Source organism: Diospyros lotus, chromosome 6, assembly GCF_014633365.1.
Source record: "Diospyros lotus cultivar Yz01 chromosome 6, ASM1463336v1, whole genome shotgun sequence".
Taxonomy (NCBI): domain Eukaryota; kingdom Viridiplantae; phylum Streptophyta; class Magnoliopsida; order Ericales; family Ebenaceae; genus Diospyros; species Diospyros lotus.
The window spans coordinates 25,642,182-25,664,572 of record NC_068343.1 but is presented as its reverse complement, the minus strand read 5'-3'; the positions used below and the strand labels follow the sequence as shown (position 1 = coordinate 25,664,572).

Below are 22,391 nucleotides of genomic sequence, written 5' to 3'. Positions count from 1 at the left end.
AGGTAAGATCCTGAATCCGGGCTTGAGCTTCAAATAATAGTGTCATAACAGCTCCAAGCCAGTCACTCACTGGAAGATGGGAAAGGAGGATAGAGGCATTTCTGGTACCAAAAATGTGGTGGATGGCAGCAAAATAAGCAGATCCTTCCTCGTAAGAAAAATAAGGAGCAAAGATGCACTGTGGAGTACACCATCTCCTCAAAACTCAGCAGACACCACATCGAAATGGGTCAAACCCTAGCATATTGGATCTAGGTTCTGGCTTAAATCTAGACAAATCAGATATGGGACAGATCTAATGGGTCAAACCTAAAGCGGATTGAGTCGGTCGGGTCGGATCAACCCAGATCTAGCAGAAGCTGCAGAGGCGACGAGGGTCGCTGTGGCGGCTGGGGGAGGCCAGGCGGTGGCTGATGGCGGTGCGAGGGAGCTGGCAGAGGCGACGGCGTAGCCGAATCTGGCCGACGCGAGGGCCGATTGGGCCGGATACGATGGCTGGGAGGAGATGGTAATTGGTGGCTGGGGCGCGAGAAAGCCACACGGTGGCTCCCAGTCGATGGAAGGAACAGGCGCTGGCGGCGACTTTCGAGAGGGCGGTGGCGGCCATCGGAGGTGCTAGCGATGCTTGCGGCCGGTGGCTGTTTTCCCGAATTCGTGCTTTGTAGAGGAATGAGGAAAGAAGAAGGAAGAAGAAGATGCGGGAGAAAAAAGAAAAGGATGGAAGAAATAGGAAAGGAATAAAGGGAAAAAAATATATATTTATATATGAAAAATATATATATATATATAGAAAATCCCAAAACATAAAAAATAAAAAAATCCTAGAAAAAATAGGAAATGGCTCGGGCACGTGTTTCGAGGTAGTGCACGAAAATCGAGATAGTGCGCGGGAATAGAGATGGTGCCTGAGAATCGAGGATTTGCATGCATTTCGAGCCTAGAGCACACATACCGAGGAAGCTTGAGAGGCTAAGTCAAGAGTGCTTTGAGGCTTAAGATGAAGTGACTTGTGCGAATTCTAAAGTTAATACTCAAATTGAGATGATGCACTTATTCCAAGGTAATGCGCGAATATCGAGGTAGTCCGATAAGCTTGAGAATATGGAGATTGTAGCATAAACGAAGATGATTGAGGCTAGGTTGGTAATCTTGGCTAAAAATTCGTTACAAGGATGTTGGTGTAACCATGATAGCTTGAGGTGGTGGATGTGGGACTAGAGGCCAGAAGTCATGTTGTGGGTGTGATGTAAGCAGTGACGGACCCGAGCCATGCTGTTGGGAACTAGTGTGGGGATCGAGTGTGTCCTTGTGGGAGCAGCCCAGTTGTGAGACTAGGTGACGACCCACAGGGTGCACAAGGGCAACACAATGATTATGCAGGTGGATAGGGACCGAAGACCTATAGTAAGCACGATAGGCATGACGAGGGCTGTGGTTAAAGGTTCCACAACCAGATGGCGAAATGGTAGGACCATTCACTCATTGTAGGGCTTGACAACCAAGAAAAAAAGCCTAGCAAGGTAGAAATTGAGGACCGGGTGCAACCTATTTAAGAGGGGTTGGCCAATGAGAATTCTTAGGTAGGGGTAAGTGGCCCTAATTGGCAAGTGGCATCGGCCAATAAGAAAAGCCTTAGTATCTTTATCGAGTATGAAAAGAATTCCTAGTTAGGAGAGTGGTATAGTGCGTACTTTGTTAAGCTCGAGGTGTGGACTCAAGTAGTGCACGTTATTAGTTAAAGCATGAAATTACCCATTATGATGAAGTATGGGTATGTGAATTATGCTTGAGTCATAGAGATAAGTGAAGCTCGGCTGGCCAAGGTAGCAGACCATGTGTAAAATGGTTGAGTATGGCTAAAAGAGCTAGATGGTTGCTTCCCATATAGTACTAGTATAGTGATAGTCAATCCACAATGAGATGTTGCCATGAAGATCGACTTAAGCTATACATGCATATGATTGATCACGAAATACCATGGGTGAATGGGTGTTAGTATGTCTAGTGGGTACTAGAAGTAACACTGCTATAATTGATCAGTGCTAAGACGTTGCTGTGTGTGTGATCGGCGTAAAAATCATAGCCGTGTGGGTTCGGCATGGGAAATGTTACCGTGTGCGATCGGTGTAAAATTGTTGCTGACTAATCAGTGATGCAATGTGATGCAAGGAGACAGTTGAAATCCATCAAGAAGATGGGTATTAGTGCAGTAGCCGCGTGTCATGATTAGCGGCTAGTTGTGGGTTTCCCCGGGAAGCCAAAGTAGCATCAGTAGATGAATATCCTCGAGAATTAAAGGATAAGTAACTTAAGCAGAAGCTTAAGTGGTGGTAACTTGAGCGAATGATGAAGCTGTGAGATTCCTAAGTGTAGGAATGAGGAAGCGGCTTGAGAACGAGATTGTCTCAGGCAGAGGAATCATGAAAGTGAATTTCGAGGACGAAATTCTTTTTAAGGGGGGTGGAATGTAACACTCTGTGTTATTAGTGTTAAAAAAATAATAATAAATAAATAAATAAAATAGAATTCTAAGAGTGCTCTTTGAGAGAGAGGCGGGAAATGAAATGATGGGCCCTGGGAAGGGGTATTTTGGTAATTTGGTTAGTGAGCGGTCCAGTAGGCCCTAAGGTTAGTTTTGAGAAATGAATTAGCAAATTACCGAATCGACGATAGGGAGTGTCTCGGGACTTGGATGTCTAGGGAAGAGGGCATGAGATTGGTGAGCCTCTCGAGATGAGGTTGATAACGCTGAAAGCAATGAAATTGGGAATAATCTTCAGAATAAATTTTGTATAAGCCCGAATGGGTGCCGGTACCGAATAGTTGCAGAGAACCTCCAAGAAGCTGAGGGAACCATAGGGGTGGTCCGGTTTTGCGAATAAGGTAACCCTGGAGTATTTTCGGGTGGAATAAAGGTCCCGTGTAAACGCAGGGACGAAATCGGTGTTTTCGAGTAAAAGTCAAAAATTGATTTTCGAAGAAATCAAGTTTGTAAGTAACTTGATGATAATTAATTAAGGCTTGGGGAATACAAGTGTTATTATAAAAAAAAAAAATTCTCAAGTGTAGTTATAAATTCTTAAGTGAAATTATTGGATTTTGAGGATTTAATGTGTAATAATTATATATATATAATTATGGCAAGGGACCTAGCTGCATTGGATGCCAACTTTCGTGTTCTCTCTTTTGAGATAATAACCGTGAAGCAGAGAGAGTAGGGGAGAGTGAGAGATCGCGAGAGAGAGCATGAGAGCTCAGGTGAGAGCTTGAGAGGGATCAAGATCAAGAGAGAACTAGGATCGTGATGGCTGGCCAACGTGTAGCAGCGGGAGGCAGCGGCGTCGGTTGCGGCTGTTGTAGGGATGGCGGCCATGGCCGACGCAAGAAGACTAGCAGCGGCTTGGAGCAACGATCAGTGGAGGCTGCTAATGCGACTGTACACGGTGGCGACGACGGCGCTGTGCACGGCTGATGGCAGCTAGAGATGGTTAGAAAGTGAAGCAGCGTCGACCATGGCAGCATCGTGGGCGATGGAGGCTGGCACTGGTAGCAGGCTCGCGACGGTGTAGGCATCGTGGTGCGATCGAGCGGCAGTCGGGGAGTAGCCGATGAAGGCTGGACAGCGGCAAGCGACGGCGTGTGGCCAAGCGTTGGTACGTGTAATGGACACGTGAAGAACAAAGTTGAATAGGGAGGAGAAGAGAAAAATAAAGAAGAAGAAGAAAATTTGGAAAAAGGAGAAAATAAGGAAAAAAATCAGAAAATGGGAGAAAATTATGAAAATTAATTTGGGGCTCAAGGAGCGTGCCGGAAGCTCGAAAAAGAGGTTTTGAGCGCAAGGTGACGTCTCATGAGGCAACGCCAATGTGAGCGTTTGATCGATTTTCTCCTCCAAATTTGATGAGGGTCAACCGAGAAGGTGGTGATCCTAGAAGAGTTCAAAGTTCGGGCTAGCGTTCTCGCCCATGATAGAGATAAGGCTTCGAGATAGGTAAGGGACGGTCCCAATGGTGGCGGCCATGCGAATGTTTTGTAATATGTTAAATATATGTTGTTTGCAGTGGTGTGTTGTGCATGTTCTATAGGTAGTCTAGTGGAGTCTTATGGCAATGGGAAAGACTAGATGCATGCTAGGGGTAATATGGGAGGTAAGTGCTTCGAATAAGTAGGTTCGGAGAGTAGTGGTGCCTCATCATTCATGCATATTTATTTGTCATTGCATTGCATATATTATCTTATTTACATTCATTTACACCCTTACTGAGTCTTTGTGATTCATGAGGCTTTACCTCGTGTTATAGATGTTGCAAGTCCAGATGCAGGCACGGATTATGTCGGGAGGTTGAAATGGTGACTAGCGTTGTTGCCCACATTGCGAATTGTGTTATCTCCTATATGTATTCATGTATTGGTATGTATATATATATATATCCTTGTAGATGAATGTGTATGTTATTGGGCACTGAATTGTATCCAGTTTGTTGTAATCGGTATAATGTAGTATACGATTGTGTAATCTTCTGGTTGATAGTAGCTTAGTTGGTGGAGCCAAGTTTTAGGATCAGGTAAGAATCAAAGAGGTACTTCCCATAAATCCCCAATACTCAGTAGATATTTGTTGTGCTAGTTTTGTGCCTGGGTCACATTTGGCTTGTGGTGAGACGAGCTGAAGAAAGGTGAAGCTCACTCGAGTTTCGGGTCCCATCTGTTGTGTTTCTTTTTTTATGTTTGGGGACCCACTCCTCGAGTGGAGCAAAGGGAAGGACGAAGCCTAGCCCACCTAGGACGTTTCCCGATGAAACATAGTCCATCTTTTCATTGGTTTGGTGTTGCATGTAAGTAATCCGGTTGATTATTCATTGGTAGTGCCCGTAGGTGGGAGCGGGTCGTTACAAGCCATATGCATCCTTTCGGGATTACTACATCGCCAGTGAACCCATTAAGTGGCTTTGGAGAGGCTATCAGCTGGTCTGGCCCTAATCCCATCTGTTCAAAACATTCCTTATACATGATGTTCACCGGGATGCCCGTGTCCACCATGATTCTCCACACCTCCATATTACCAATCCAAACTCGGACTACAAGGGCATCATTGTGCGGCTAATGTACGTCTCTGTAATCATTCTTGGTGAAAGAGATGTCATTTGAATCTATTTTGGCTTTCTTGGAAGGTGGCCGGCTTCCCGAACATACCGCTCATGCGATCTGTTAGAAGTCCCTGCAATATGAGGCCCTCTATGAATAGTAAAGATGGTTCTCACCGCAGGTGGTTGGTCCGGCTCGGGGGCTCGGTGAGGACTTGGTTGGGCTGGCTGTTTGGACTGTTGATCTCTTGGGCGCACCACATAGTCACCCAGGTGACCCCTCCTGATCAGTTCTTTAATTGCATCTTTTAACGCCCAACACTCAGAGGTGGTGTTGCCCTGCCTCATTGTTATAGGAACAGAATTTGCTCTTGCTTCTGAATTTGTTGGGAGTCTTTAAGGGTTAGGCCTTCTGAAGTCTTCCTTGTTGCGCTCCATAGTGAAGATCCTGTCATGGGAGTCAGATAAGGACTATAACTTTCATACCGACCTTAGCCTACTGGCCGTTCAACTCCCTGCCCATATGTCGCCTTTTTGGCAGTCTGATTATTAGGGCTCCGTCCTCGACCTCCTTTGCGAGAGTCTTTGTCACCTCTCTTCTTCCTTTGGCCAGTATGTTCCCCTACCTTCTTTTAGTCGCTTGATTTTTTCAGGCCGAAAGCTTCCTCCCACCGGACCTCTTTCGCAGCTCGCTCATAAAACTCACCAAGGTCTCTTACTGGGGACTTGTGAATGCTTTCGTAGAGCTTCCCATCCTTCTAAAGTGCGGCGGAGATCGCAGTTAGAATACTTTCGTCGGAAGAGTTCTCGACATTATTCACTTCGCGCCTGAACCTTTCTATATAGTCTTTCAAAGATTCGCCAAATTGTTGAAATACTGTACTAAGGTGGCATGTCAGGGCGAGCTGCCTTCGGAGTGATCTATACTGGTTTATAAATTTCTTCTGGCATTCCTCCCAACTGCAAATGCTGCAGGAGTGGAGCCTTCTTAACCACGCCCGGGGGATGTCTCCCAGGGTCGCAGGGAAAACTCGGCACTTGGCTAACAAACTGGGAGTTTGCAGGTCCATCTGGACATTGAAAGCGTCCAACTGGTCATAAGGGTTCTTGTCCCCATTGTACTGAGGGATGCTGGGGACCTTAAATCTGCGGGGAAGGGGCTCCAGCTCGATTTCCCTGGAATATGGGGTCCTTTCATCATGGCTTTCTCTCCGGTCGTGCACCCCATGTCTAGCCTCCAGCTGCTGGATTCTCAGCAGTAGTTCCCCTACTATAGGATCCTAATTCGTCGATCGCCTGGTGGGGAGTTGTTTTGCCCGTGCGGTGCCTTGCTCTGAGTGGTGGCGGTCCCGCGGGGGAGGTCGCCCTTATTCTCACGCTTAGGGGAGCAGCGGTGGGCGGCGTGACTATTGCTGATCCTGACCAAGGAATCCCCATGTCGAGGATTCTCAAGTCAGCGACTTCCTCCTTGAACATCTTCATAGTGATTTCTACAAGGGCTTGCACCGGTCCTCTATTTAGCGAGGTGCACCCCCGGCTTCTCATCGTGTTGTCGCCACTCTTCCACCCCTTGAGAGTGTAGGTTGGAGAAGAGGACTGACCCAGCTCGCCGCGTATCCCTTCTAACCTCTCTCCCTTCTGGAGGAGGCCTTCCGCTTGGAGGTCGAGAAGCAGCGCCTGTGCCTGTGCTGTCTGGGCTTGTGTTTGCCCTAACGTCTTAACTGGGTTAGCGAGCTGCATAACAGTGTTCTCCACTGTTTCTTGATGTTGCTGCCAGGTCTGCGTCACTTCTGCATCAGTGGTAGGAGTTACAGGCGGGTAGGAACACCGCGCGGGGACTCCATGGACAGTTTCAGCCGGAAAAGGCATGGAAGTGGACGCTATAACTCCACCAACTTGCGGAATTTTTGGCAGTCGGTTGGCATGGTTCGCAGGTCGATTGGTCGTTGCTTCGGAACCTCTCGTGTTTCTTATTTTCGGTATTGATGTCTGACCAGAAAGGGCCCTCCTTTTAGCGCCAAAATGTCAATGTTCGGAATTGGTCGACGATGATTCATTGGTCCGCACTAGTATGGTGAATCCAAGAGGGAAATAAGAAGGTATCTGGTCAGGTTTTTCTGAGCCGCTGGCCCGTCCCTGCAAGGTACTCCGAAGCCCAAGTCAGTGAGTGAGCAAGCAAAGATATCGGGTGTTTTTTAAGTTGGTAGAAAAAAATAAATACCCTAGCCCTGAAGAGGGCTGGTCGATATATATATGAGAAGAAGTCCTTCTGCATGCGACGTACTTATGCAGGTGATGGGATAGAATTGTCGGCGGGGGCATCACTGCTGTAGCAAGGTGTCAACGAGACCATCATTAATGTGGATGGGATCCGCCATTAATGAGGATGGGATCTGAGGTGGACGCCCGGAAACCCAGGCGCGGCTGTAATGATGTTGCAAAAGGGCCAGGATGGGATTGGCATAGGTCGGCCAAATGGGCCTAGAAAATGGGCCCGATCAGCCCAATAGGGGTGGCCTCCAACCTAATAATCTATCATAGCTTACGCCCTTTCTATTACCCGAGCTAATCGATTGAGCCAACGGATCACGAGGATCGCTGGGAGCTCGCTCGAGACGCAACTGGGAGCTCGCCCGAATACGTTGACAAGTTGGAGGCATTACCGAGAGCTCGCTTGGTCCTACTGTATGGGCCTGGGCTCCAACAACGCGTGAGCTCACTTTCATGGGCTTAGCTCGAGGTCTCCTGAATCTCAAGCGGTTGGGTCGGCCCACCGAATTAGGTCCAGACCACATAGGGTAGAGCGGGAAATACTCGTAACATATTGCCTTGTATAATTTGTTCTTAATTGCTTATTTGTGTCAAAGTGTGGACAAATTATTTGTAACATTTACATTATTATTGAAGATTGTATAGGTTTTCTAGATCTATTAAAATCTAGGTGAATCTAGTTTTCAAGGTAAGTTAGGGAGAAAACCTTGATGTAGTGGTTGCCTAGAACCCATTGTAATCTATGTGTGTATCTAGTTTCCAAGGTGATCTAGTGTGGAAACATTAGTGATTTTGATTTAGTGGAACCCCAAGAGTGGTTAGACCCTGGGAGAGTGGATTAGGTGTGTGTGGAAACACCGAACCACTATAAATTGTGTTGTGTTTCATATTATTTTTTTTTTTTTATATCTTGTGGGTTACATTTATTATTAATCTCAAATATAATTTATTATATTTATCAAATATATATTTTTTAATAAAATCATTAATCAAGAATATTTATTAAAATTGAGAAAAATTTTAATCACTCAATCCACCCCCCTCTTGAGTGGCCATACCCTAAGGGACCAACAATTGGTATCAGAGCGGGTCCTAAAATATTTGTAATTATTAATCTCAAATCTTAGGATAAAATCTTATAATAGCCTCTTATTTTAACCAATCCCTAGGTGTTGTCTCAATTCCCTCTAGTCCTCCAATGCTCATTAGAAAGGATTATGCTTTTTGGAAGATTAGGATGGAATCCTATATCATTTCCATAAGTTATCTTTTATGGAGACTTGTTAGGGATGGATTTGATCTATCCTCTCAATATGAGGAAGAATGTTCAAATGAAGACCTAGAAAAATAGAAATGGACTATAGAGCAAGGTATTTAATTCTTAATTCTTTAATACCTAGTGAGTGTAAAAATTATCTTCATGCTCCACATCTCATGAATTATGGAAAGAATTAGAGAGAATTCACGAAGGAACCAATAATTCTAAGATGAGTTTTCTTATGTCTCAATATCAAAGATGTAAGTTATGGCTTAGTAAGATAATTAGTAATTTGAATGGATGATTTGAAAAAGCCTCAAATATTTTTAGAATGCTAAGGAAAGTGAATGAAGGTGCTAAAGAGTATAATGAAAAGAAAACATTAGCTTTCAAAGGTGAGGAGAAAAAGAAAAAAAAGAAGAAAGAAAAAAGAGCCAATAAATTAAAGAGAAATGTCATTCCCGTATGGGATATGGATGATTCTAGTGAGTCATTCCAATCCAACAAGGAAAAGGCACATGTATGTTTTATGGCTATAGAAGAAGAGGAAGATAACTTAGAGCTCGAAGAATTATAAAAAGCATACGAAGAAGTATATATAAAATATATATCTATTAAGAAAGAAGTAAAAACAATCAAGAATAATTATAAAGAAGAAAATAAAAAATTAAAGAGTGAAATAAAGAACTTAAAAGAAAAATCACAAGAACTCAAGAAAGAAAATGAAGATAAATTAAAAGATCAATTAATTAATCTTGAAGAAGAAAACAAAATATTAAAAACTCAAAATGATAAATTATTAGTAGAAAAGAAAGCCATAGAGAAAAGTTTAGCCACATTAATTTTAAAGAAAATTTCAAAACCCAAACCAATGTACAAAACACCTAAGAGAGAATGGAAACAACTTAGATGGAGACCCCAAGCTAACAGAAACAACATAGTACAAATGTGGATACCCAAAGGCGTAATACAAACGATGAATGAGTTAGATCATAAAATCTTAAATGTTGCTCCTCATCCACATACATAAAAAATAATTAAATCATTTGATCCTAATGAAGAAATATTCAAGGGATCCGTCTATAGATGGGTACCCAAACCTAAAACATAATCTCATCAAGTATGTAGATGTGCGTGAGGACCACAATGTAAAGCAAAATGGTATATGGATAGTGGATGCTCACAGCACATGACTAGTGGAAGAGATATATAGATCTCATTTCCAAAGAAGGAAGGTTTGTCACCTTGTAGACATAATGTCTAATAGTAAAGAATGAGGATATTATTTTTATGGCATAAAAGACATATTAGGTCATGCAAATCCAAACCTAATCAAGAAAATTTTGATCTAGTTGTCGAGCTTCCTAAAATGAAAATCAGTGAAGAAATTTCTATAATACTTGCTATTAAAATAAGTAAAGTATAGCCTAAATCTATGAGTGAAATATCAATTAGTAAACATTTATAACTTTTACTCTTAGATTTATTTGAACCCACAAACTAGAAGTTTTGGTGAAAAACATTATATGTTGTAGTAGAAAATTTCTTTAGGATTACTTGGTTGTGTTTTTGTTTTCAAATGATAAAAATTTTCAAATCTTTAGAAAGAAAGGTAAGAGAATTAGATTATAAAATTGCCTCTCTAAGACGAGGATGATTTAGGTATGCTTCCCAAGAATTATAAATTTGAGCAAGATCATCCAATAGATCAAATAATTGGAGAACTAAGTCAAGGTGTAAGGACTAGGGCATTATTGCACTAATATTGTGACAATGTAGCCTTCATATCTAATGATTGAGCCAACTTGCATGAATCAAGTCTTAAAAGATGAATTTTGAATTAAAGTTGTGTAAGAAAAATGAAGATTGAAAATTAGTTCCAAGACCAAAAGATTTTTTCTATATTTAGAACATAATGAATTTTCAAGAATGAATTAGAAGGGAATGAGGGATAATAAATCTCTTTTGGTAGCTTAGAATATTGAAATAGGGAAATTTGTACAAATTTCGTTTATGTTCTTAAAAAAATAATTAAAATAATAAAATAATAATAATATTAATAAATAAATATTAAAAAAATAAAAAAAGAGGAGATGAAGTCGTCGTCCTCACCCATCTATTCTTTCTCTCTCTCTCACTCTCTGTCTCCCAAAATTGATCTCTCTCCCTCTCTCTCATCGCCGTCTCCAGCGTCTCCTCGTTTGTTGCCTTCTTAGCCGTTGTCTTCCTCGTTCGCTGCCTTCTCAACCGTCGTCTTCCTCGTTCGTCGTCACCTTTCCATCGTCTCCTTCATCCGCTACCTCTTATTTGAACCCTCTCCGTCGTCGTGGCCTTCAAATCTGCACCATCCGCCGCTTCTCCGTCATCTCGGCCTTTAGATCACGACCTCTGTTGCCACCGCATAGATCCGCAGTCGCAGCCAAGTTTTAGTGAGTCTCCCTCCAGATCCACAACTACCACCTGTTGCTGCCACCCAAATCCAAGTCGGCTTCCACTATTGTCATCTCCCTCATTCGCCGTCGTCTCTTTGCCTCTGGTATCTCCCTTGTTCGCCTCCACCTCTCTGTTATGCAACCGATCAAATTCACAGTGAGCCCCTTTTCATTTGCATTTTTTTTTCTATCTTTGTGATTGTTCTTATTAGGGTTTCATAGTAGTTTGTCCTCTGTCTATTTGTCTCGCCCGATCTACCCAGATCCAGCTAGATTTACCCAGTCCTAACATCCAGCCAGATCTATCTAGTACCCAAATCTAGCTAAATCTATCCAGATCTACATAGTACCCAGATCTGGCCAGATCTTCCCAGCTTAAAAAAAATTAAAAAACAAAATAAAATTAAAATAAATTAAAAAAAAAAAAACATCTAGACCTGTTCTCCGTGCGGTGCTTGTAAAGTATTAAGAAGAAGATGTACTCAATCATGAGTCTTCGCCCCTTACTTTTGTCATGAAAAATGAGCTACTGATTTTGTAGCTTACCATAAGGTTTTTAGTGCTAGTAATGCTTCAAAGGTACTGGACCAGCTTCCGGTTAGTGACCATTATGGGGCTGTCACTACACTTTTGTATGAAGCTCAAGCTAGGCTTCAAGATCCTATTTATGGCTATGTATCCTACATTTTTGCCCTCCAACAACAAGTTGTCGATCTTCAATTTCATCTAGCTTTATTGGAGCAATTACTATTTGTAAATTCTTATGCAAACCCTCTCAATGTTCAAAATTGGTTTCACCCAGAAACCAATTCAAACCCATATTATGACAATGGATCTTTTCTCGTGGATGATCCAAACCCTATTTGGAATTTTGAAAACCCAGTCATCTAAGAAGAAAATGTGTCGTTTCCTTATTTTCAAGAGGCTAGTTTGCAATCTTACCCAATCGAAACTAGTAGCAGCCAATGGCCATTCCCAGGTGGTATAGATGAACTTGGATCCGTCATGTTCGACAACCATCATCAGCATTGAGCATCAGCGAAATCCAAAGCTATCAACGTGGGTGCTTTAGATTACTGTTTTGTAAATTTTGTAATGCTACTACATCCATTGACTATACTATGATTACTTTCTTTGATGTTATGTAATCTTGAATTATGCTAGATATTGTGGATTATGCTCGATATATTTCTCTCAGGAGCTATATTGTTTATATATCTTTATTTTCTTCATTAACAATATCTTTTTGATTATGACAAAAAAGAGAAGAAGAATAAGATGTTATGAGATGAGAAATTGTATGTCTGAGAGTGTGAATTGTATATTATTTTTATATGGGGTAAAAAAATGTATTATGATATTTTTTCGTGTATGTGAGGAAATAGTATATCTAAGAGATATGACATCACGCATGTGTAATCAAGACAATCAGATTTGGCAATCAAATTTGGTCTTTAAAACTCTTAAAAACTATTTTATCTATTAAGCTATATCCAAAATATTTATATGCTATTAGTATTTTTGAAAGGGGGAGCTTGTAGTATAAAATTAAAGGGGAGTTTAAATTTTTTTTTTAATCACATCATAAATCATTTTTTTTTTTTGTCATCATCAAAAAGGGGGAGAATGTTGAGCCAACTTGCTCATATTAATTAAGTTTTGATGATTAAAAAAAATATTTTTATAAATTTATTTTGAATTAAAAGTGGGTACAAAGAGTAAATTTATTTTGAATTAAAGGTGGATTGTTTTAAACATGTTTTCTTCTTTTGATCATTTATGTCTCAAAAGTTTATGTTTGAATTTTCATTTATTGATAAATGCTTTTATTACTTATGCAAAAAATATATTTATTTTGAATTAAAAGAGAATTACTTTTAGACATGTTTTCTCTTTCTTATACAAAAAGTAAATTTATTTTAAATTAAAGAGAATTAGTTTTAAACATGTTTTTTCTTACTCATGCAAAAAGTAAAATTATTTTGAATTAAATGAGATTGCTTTTAAACATGTTTTCTTGTTTTAATCATTTATGTCTCAAAAGCTTATAATTGAACTTTCAAATCTTGATTTCTCATGTAAAAAGTAAATTTATTTTGAATTAGAGGTGAGACATGTTTTCTTATTGTTTGAGAAAGTCTAAATATTTTTTGAATTTCAAATTTCATATTAACCATTTATTTAGTGGCTAAAATGCTTATAAATACCCCCAAACTCATGTTTTAAGTATCCATTGCACATATTGCACATCCAAAGCTCTCAAGCTAATTTTCAAGCATTCCAAGTCTCTTAAAGATTCATTGTTCATCCACCGAAGAGCCACAAGGCAAGAGAAGAAAAGTTCTTCAAGTTTTCGACGATAAATCCGAATTTCTTAATTTGAGGTTACAAATTTATTTATTTATTTAAATATTATTGCCTTGTATAATTTGTTCTTAATTGCTTATTTGTGTCCAAGTGTGGACAAATTATTTGTAACATTTAAATTATTATTAAAGATTGTATATATAGGTTTCCTAGATCCATTAAAATCTAGGTGAATCTAGTTTTCAAGGTAAGCTAGGGAGAAAATCTTGGTGTCGATGGTTGCTTAGAACCCATTATAATCTAGGTGTGTATCTAGTTTCCAAGATGAGATAGTGTGGAAATCTTGGTGATTTTAATTTAGTGGAACCCCAAGGGTGGTTAGATCTTGGGAGAGTGGATTAGGTATGTGTGGAAACACCGAACCACTATAAGTTGTGTTGAGCTTCATATTTTTTATTTTTCTTATATCTTGTGGGTTACATTTATTATTAATCTCAAATATATTTTGTTATATTTATTAAATATATATTTTTCAATAAAACCATTAATCAAGAATATTGATTAAAATTGAGAAAAATTTTAATCACTCAATTCACCCCCCTCTTGAGTAGCCATACCTTAAGGGATCAACATCCCAAATCAAGTTTTAATTAAATTAAAGGATTCGATACTCCTAAATATTGAATTCTTATGCCAAATATGATAAGTCTAATATGCCCATACCACAAATCATAAAACCTTTGTATTCCAATATAAGTGATAAAGATCACATACATATTTAGTATTTATTATGACATGTTCAACATTATTACGTGCAATTATGTGCATACATTCTGGTATGAGCATGAAGCATAACTTTATATGGAGCACTTCATATCGTGTGCTAGCATGTATGTGAGCATTGCATTGCATTATGCACGCCAGACGGCTTAGTTCGCAAGGATCCCATAATATCAGTTTCAGCTCAGTTATGATCAGTTGCTCGCCTGGTGACGAACAGGGGACTAGGGGCTTATTGCCCACAGTATGTGCTTACAGTTTCTATGTATACAAGATTCAGATCATTCGGATATGTATTACAGATTGTGTGGGCCTATGAGCCAAAGTTGCATACTTGTATTTAATTTACAGTTTATGTACATTACATTTTTGTGAATGCAAACAGATAGTGATTATACTCAGTACAAGTTCATTAAGTAATTTATCAGTATCGATATTCTTCGATTTAGATTTAGTTATTCTTTCCAACTTATTACTTGCTGAGCTCTATAGCTCACCTTGTACTCTTCACCATTTCAGATCCTAGTGGGGGAGTACTAGATATGGGGCCTAACAGCAGTGGTCAGTAGTGTGTGTACGTAAAGCCGCTCAAGATTAAAGATGTCTGAGAGTTTTGTTAGTTTATAGTGTCTAGTCAGTTTATAATTGTTTCATCTTTCAGTTGAGGGATTTTCCCTTAGGTAGAGTTTATGATTTCTAGTTTATGTGACTCAGAGTTTTTATTTCAGTTGATTGAGATGTTCAGTTATGATATCAGATTTCAGTTTATCAATGAGTTTTATTTATTTTATCTATTTTTCCCGTAGCACCTCTTCTCGAGCAATTCTAGGAAATGGGGTATTATAGTATTGGTATCAAAGTAGTGTTTTGTGGTGTCTCCCATACATACTTAGGGTGTTGGATAGAGTTAGGACTTGTGTCCTTCAGTTTAGATAAGTTGACCCAATTAGTAGTATTCTAACCCTGAGTAGTGATGCAGGAAGATGAGTAATAGAGGTGGACGACCCCGTAGTCGCAGTCAGGCTGCTTTTATTCCAGACGAGATTCCAGTATCCATGCTTAGCTCACCAGGGGAGTCTGGTAGTGATTTACGATAGGGGATGGCTGAGATACGAGGTGTGCTCGCAGGTCTGATAAGGGTGGTAGATGTCCTAGTTATTAATCAGGTAAGACAATCATAAGGAACAAAAGAAGTATGAGGCAGTAGAGGCGATCTGCCAATCGCTCCAACCGTTCCAGTTGAGGAGATAGATATAGGGAGTCATCTATTAAAGGATTTTATGGCCTTCCAACCACCAGCCTTCCATGGAGGCACATATGCAATAACGGCAGAGAATTGGATGCTATCGATATAGAAGCATCTTCGTTCTATTGGCTGTATAGACGACTGACGGGTGCAACTTAACATATTTTTGTTCAGAGGCGATGCTAAGGGATGGTGGGAGACTGCTCGCCAAAGGTTTGGGAATCGAGAGCTCACATGGGTCAAGTTCCAGCAAGTGTCCAATGATACTTATAGCCCAGCATGGGTCAAGGAGTAGAAGGTCTATGAGTTTATCGAGTTGGTGCAAGGTACCATTACAATGGCCTAGTATGAGGCAGAATTTATAGCCTTATCTCAATATGCCCCAGAGTTGGTGTCTATTGAAGCAAAGAAGGCCGCCAAGTTTCAAAGATGATTGCGTGTCGATATTTTCCATTTTTTGGAGGAGCTTAGAGTGTGGATTATGCCACAGTAGTCCAGCAAACATATGCTATTGAGAGATATTGTAATGAGTGGAGGATGGTACAAGAGGCCAAGATGGGATGAAATACATCTCAAGGCTCATCTAGTAATAAGAAGAGAAAATGGACGACCGGACTAGAAAATAGTGTAGCAAGTAATCCACAGTGTAATCGGTGTGGGATAAAGCACAAGACAATGTCTAGCCAAGCAAAATATATGTTACTAGTATAGCTAAGAGGGGCACCGGAAGATAGATTGTCTGAGGTGCCAGTAGTACATGATTTCGTAGATGTTTTCCTTGATGAGCTACCAGGATTACCTCTTCAGAGAGGAGCGGAGTTTACTATTGAGTTATTGCCTTATACACAGCCTATTTCTAAGGCTCCATATCTAATGGCACCCAATGAATTAAAGGAGTTAAAGGCCCAGTTAGAGGAATTGATAGAGTTAGAGGAATTGATAGAGAAGGGTTTCGTCAAACCAGTTCATCCTTATGGGGCATACCAGTATTATTTGTGAGGAAGAAAGATGGATCTCTAAAATTATGTATTGATTATCGCCAATTGCATCAGGTGACAGTAAAGAACAAGTATCATTTACCTCGAGTGGATGATTTGTTAGATTAGTTGCGAGGAGCTAAGGTATTCTAGAAAATAGACTTAAGATCAGGTTACCACTAGGTGCGAGTCAGAGATGATGATATTCAAAAGACTACTTTTAGGACTCGCTATGGACACTACTAGTGCATCCTTTCAATGAATGCATGAACCATAGAAATACAAGTATCATATCAATGCAGACACTTGAATCTTAACAGATAAATTTATTTGGAAAGTTGGATATGCATTTATATATGTAGATTGAGAAGCATTATTTCTCTAAATATATAAGACAAAATACTTATGGGAGAAGAAAATAAATGTATATTACAAACCAAAACCATAAGAATAACATGGAAAATTTAGGAAATAGGAGAGACATGGTTAAAAATACAAAATAAATAAGGAAAACAAAGGAACATCCATTTGTTTTTCTTCCATTTACTGTAGACCATGATGTGTACTTATCCATTAAATAGGTGGTGCAAGGTCAAATGAAGAACATTAATGAAAATCCAGAGGTACGATGTAGAATAAACGATGATTGGAATGCTAGCTAACATGAACACCGACAAGGTCATGCACATAAGGGTCTCTCTCAGCATCAGGAATAAGGCGACGCTGAAAGCTATCACCATTGTTACGATAGATAGGAAGAGAGTGAAAATGCCGAATGTCAAGGTTAAGGGCAACTTGATCAGGAAATCTTCGTTTTGAAAGTCCAACGTATAAATTCTGAGGAATAACGGCCTCGTTTGTTGCAGCTTAATTAAAGAAATTATAACTTCTAACTTCTTAGATTATAATTTCTAAAACTTAGAATAATTTGTGAACTTGTTTGTTACAACTTCTCAGAAGTTGTAGTTAAACAGTTGTGGTGTTTGATACCATAAGTTGTAAAATAACTTATTTTTGTATAATTATCCATAATACCCTTAATAGTTATATAATGATAATTTAAAAATTAATTAGTGTATATGTATAAGTTTCAAGTGTTATAAAAAAATTAATTAGTGTATAGAGAGAAAGAGAGATGGCGAGAGAAAAGAAGAGATTTGAAAATGGAGATGACGGTGGAGAAGAGAGACCCTTGATTGCATGGACAAAAGAGTAATTCTTTGTTAAAAACGGGGGCAAAATTGTCAAAAAAATGTAACTGTTTAATCAGAAGTTATAGAAGCTGAGGTACCCCAGCTTTGAAAAAGCAAGCTTCTACCTCTTTTAAAAGTTAGTATAAGTTATAAGCTAGAATTCTAAAAGCTAAAACAAACACTACATATCCACTTTTTTTAAGCTAGAAGCAAAAAGTTGTAACTTTTAAGCTACAACAAACAGGCCCAACATAGCCGAAGTGCAGGACGAGAACAAAGATAATGCATCTGAAATTATGAAGATAGTGAAGTATTTCGATCCCAAATTTATTGGAATGCCTGTATCGTTGTCATAGCTGCCTGGAACAGTGAATGTAACACTGAACATTATAGTGATAATAAGCGTTGCCACTACCGAGCAAGATGATGCCGTCTCTTTCAACCATTTCCCTCCGGCTTTCTTGAGCTTGCTGTGTTCTTGTACGAATAAATCCATTGGAATTAGGTTATCCCTCTTTTCTACTCCTTTGCACATGGGTAAAATCTTCTCCACTTTCTGCGAATCAAGGACCATGCTGGCCCCAAAATAAAAAAAAATGACAAATAAGAAAAAGCAACAGAAGAAACCTAAGCTGGAGATGGACCTTAAACCACTGTATCTCGCTTTGCATTTGTAAAGATGGACTAGGAAAGCGGCTAAGCTTCTTGGTTGATGATAACAATGCGGCATGATGGAGGATTGTGTTTCCATTTCTATCAGCCCGAATGGTATTTAAAAAGCCAGTTTCAGGCTTTTTCAATGCAGAAATGTAGATTTTGAAGATATCTTTGGAAAGGGCCATGTCAGAATTATATAATTCATCGAGTATAACCCACAATGCATCTGGACATAATTCCCTAATTGTGTCGATGAAACTCCTATTATCTTGTTCCACGGCAATTAAGATTGGTCTTAAAAACACCTTTTGTATGATTTCGTAATGGTTTTCTGATTCCATTATCTCCCTGCATATCCGACGCAACAACCTTCGAGACGTCACCGATTTTTCTAATTTGTTCACAAGCCATGATTCAACTGTCGTTCCAAACTCTACCAATGGAAAGCCGATTCCACAACAAATTTCAAGACATACAAGAACTGCGCAGAAGGGAAGGCTCATTAAATAAAAAATGGAACACTAATCTTAATTTAGATATAGCTAAAGCCTAAAGGAATATTGTCTAAATTTATTTATGCAGGCCTGCTATATTCCTCCGGTGAAGTGAAAAAAAAAAAAAAAGAAGCCAAATTTGTTGAAGGTTAAAATATAAAATGCATGTCAAAAAAAGAAAAAAACCTAAATTGATAATTTGGTTTTACGGATTTAGCTCGAAGTATTAAATGAGTTAATAATTATATGTTATATTTTTGAACGGTAAGAGAGGTACCTGAATGAAAATAGATAGAAATGTTTGAAAATAAGAAGTAATTTAGGCTAAGCGCATTTAATTTACCCATAAATATGTCACGCATATCTTTTTTTTTTGTGTGTAAATATTTTTTGGCTTTGCCATGTAAAAAAGAAAAATAAATAGAGATAAGCGAAAGGGACAAAAACAAACAATAAAAGGAGAAGCAATTATAGGTAATAATCATGTTCCTTAAATGAGAAGCAAGAAAATGTATATGAGTTGGTTTTTTTTATAAGTTTATGAGTTTAGCGTTAAAGGAAAAACAACGCGTGAGTTATAATCTCTTATTATTAAATTAATTAATCTTTGTTTGTTAGCTTTTTTTTTTTTTTTTTTTTTTTTTGTGGTTTTGAGAAGATGGCATCCCACTCTTTGCAAACTAAACAAGTACAAATTAAAAAAGAAAAACCAAGAAGAAGAAATTAACTACAAAAAAAAAATGTCATGTTTAATTGATAATGAATATATAGATGATACAAACACCCAAACCAAGGGAAAAGACAATAAAGAAAGTGGAGAAAAAAATTGTAACTTACTGTATTCACAGAATTCAAGAAACCAAACCACGAACCGTTTTGGTATTGATTGTTTCATAAATACCCGAGCTAGTGGATGTATTGTTTTATCATTCTCCTTGACTATTTCATTGATGCAGAGTGTCGGAGATAGATCAAAAACCATAAAAGCTAGATCTATAGTATAAAACAAAAGAAAAATTAATTTGTAATTGTGCTATTTGAATTTATATAATAAAAACTCATGTATGTGCAATTCTAATATTATTCAATGTAACAGTAACATTCAAATTAATTAATCGATTGAAGGGAGAAAATATTGAGTGTAATATATAGTCTTTCCATCTTATTGTACTCAAAATATTCAATGTAGTTTGTGTCTACTCCATTTACACAATCAGTTTCAATGTGTTGTGCATGTGAAATCTACAATACACATAAAACTAAGGGTAACATAAGAGTGTACAAACTCTAAGTCAAAATAGCATTTTCATTCTAATATCAAGTTGCCACGTATCCAATTTTAACCATAGTTAGACATTTTTGACAAGTTTTCATGTTGTTTTCAATTTTAAAATCAACTATTAATTTTATCAAATTGAGAATATATATATATATATATAACTTTTCTTGTTTAGTTTCAATTTTGAAAATTAAGAAAATTATACACAAGACTTAGTTAATGAGGCAACAAGAATTTATCAGCCAAGCAATTGAAAGTCTACGCACGTACTATATTAGTAATAAGAACTTTATCTATTAATTAGAATCATGTAAAAATTTGTTATAACCAAATCATATAACACAACTCGCTGTATTAGCAATTGACGATAAATAATAAGGGTACCAAGCAATAATTTAAAAGTGAAATTAAATAATAAATTTGATGCCTCTATTAAAAAATTAAGAGTTAAGAGTCTAATTCGAAAGCAAGATAAAAATTAAGTATTATTTTTTATAATTTATCCAAAAACAAGCTGCAACTTGCATGTATCCAAATACTCAATGCATGACAAACGATTATATTTATAAATTTTAAATTCATCAAAAATCACCAACTACCAAATATATATTGAGGATCTGCTACATGTCGGCTTGGCACAATAAGTTGGTATATATCACTATTACATAAAATATTGGATATGAAAATTGGGTTTTTGTGTGCATATCATAGAGTTGGGAGCTGATGCATGCTTTGAAGAGCCTAAAACAATGATGCGTGCTTCGATAAGCAGGCTGAGCTTGATCCTTATCTTCATTAACAGACTCATCATGTCCAGAGACTTGAGTAGTCGTGGACACTTTGAGAACCTTGAAATCATCATCATGTTGACTCGAGTGAGTTGAATTAGTCACGACCACTCCTTCTTCTTCTCTAACATCCCCGTAGCTTGGATTCGACTCAAACATTTCCAAAGTAAGATCCAACAGAAAGTCAACAATTTCCTCCTTTCCAAATAAAGCAGCCACAGTGATGGGTAAGTCTCCATTTTTATTGGGAATGTCCACCAGTTCAACGCATGTATGCACCAATTCCTTCACAATCTCGATGCTGCCTTCGGCGACTGCAAGAGTAAGTATTGTGTCTCCGTACGTGTTCTCCTGTTTCAAGATACCGTGGTCATCGACTTTTTTCATTAACTCGAGAAAAATCTCTTTTTGTCCAGCGACCACTGCGACCTGTAAAGCGTTGGCTTCGAATGCTGTGAATCTTGTGCGAAGCAGCGAGCTGTCAATTGCAAGCAACCGTTTCACCGTATTTACCTCTCGCTCTCGCACTGCCTTGTAAAATCTTTGACGGAAAGAAAGCTTCCTAATATCAGATCCTGCAAATTAATTAATATCCAGTTCCGTAACTGATCAACAAATTTCACTGCCTACTTGATTCATTGAAACTAAGTTAAAAGAATACCCTCGTCACTAATTCCCAACATTTTTCGACGCTGATCAGCACACTCCCTACGCCTCAATTCTGCAAAGTAATTAATATCGAATTCCGTAATTGATCAACAAATTTCACTAGCTACTTGATTCAGTAAAACTAAGTTAAAGAATACCAATGCCACTTGATTCAGTTAATCTTTGCCTCGGTTCAGCTGGTTCTTGTTCTTGTGCTTCATCCTGGCTTCGATTTCTGTCAATGCTGGACGTAGGTAAATTTTTACCTTCTGTTTCTTGCGGCAGTATTTCATCGCCAGCCATTTTCCTCCGTAAAATTATATTTATAGAGCATGTCATGTGTTAGTATACTCGAAGAACATTAAATAAAGAAATGACGCAACAAGAATGGGGCGAGCTGTTGCTCAGTCACGTGGAGCTGAGGACTGTTTGGTTGGATCAGATTACATTTTTTTATTTTTTGCTAAATATATAGAAAATCAGAACCCAATTAATGGCAAAGCCGACAAAGCATGCAGTGATTGGGGGCCTAGGCCCATAATGAGTGGACTTCTTGCCAACGATTACACGGGGTCTTCAGAAAGTTTACAGGGTCAGCCCCAAACAAGTACGGGCATAACTTGAGAGGGTTTAGCCCGAAAATAGAGGAATGGAAAGTCGTAGCCCATGCAACAACAAAAAATCCACTTCACGTGTATTCCCAAAATCTCTTGGTTATGTGACAAAGAAGACTCCCAAGCCAACATACAAAGCACAATAGCCCACAACACAAAGGAGGTCTCAATAAACAAACATCAAATATAAACAGATAAACCCTAAAATAAGAATCAAAAGCTCAACCAGTAAAACAAATAACACAAAATTTCTTATATAAAATAAATTAACAAATGCGATCTAATGATCCTGTTATCAAATCTTATCAAGGTATCTAATCGATCCTTTAGATGACTTCTATATGATAAATTAAGTTAGAGACC

At 38.6% G+C, this 22,391-nt stretch overlaps 1 protein-coding gene across 1 annotated transcript; it reads right to left on the bottom strand.

Annotated features, from left to right (window-relative positions):
- Window positions 1–17,774: 17,774 nt before the first annotated feature.
- Window positions 17,775–21,717, bottom strand: LOC127804423 (uncharacterized). Its single transcript, XM_052341285.1, has 5 exons — window positions 21,573–21,717; window positions 21,428–21,487; window positions 20,727–21,341; window positions 18,193–18,686; window positions 17,775–18,104 (listed from the first exon to the last, which is right to left on the bottom strand). The coding sequence occupies exons 1-5, from the start codon at window positions 21,715–21,717 to the stop codon at window positions 17,775–17,777; spliced, it is 1,644 nt and encodes a 547-aa protein (XP_052197245.1).
- Window positions 21,718–22,391: the final 674 nt, after the last annotated feature.

Bases quoted from the DNA above. Each gene is read 5' to 3' on its own strand.
- LOC127804423 (XM_052341285.1), bottom strand. From the start codon at position 21,717: ATGGCTGGCGATGAAATACTGCCGCAAGAAACAGAAGGTAAAAATTTA. The intron at 21,342-21,427 runs GTATTCTTTTAA...ATTAATTTGCAG, and splicing joins GTTGGGAATTAGTGACGAGG to GATCTGATATTAGGAAGCTT. The intron at 18,687-20,726 runs GTTTTAGGCTCT...CCTTCTGCGCAG, and splicing joins TTATCGAAGCACGCATCATT to TTCTTGTATGTCTTGAAATT.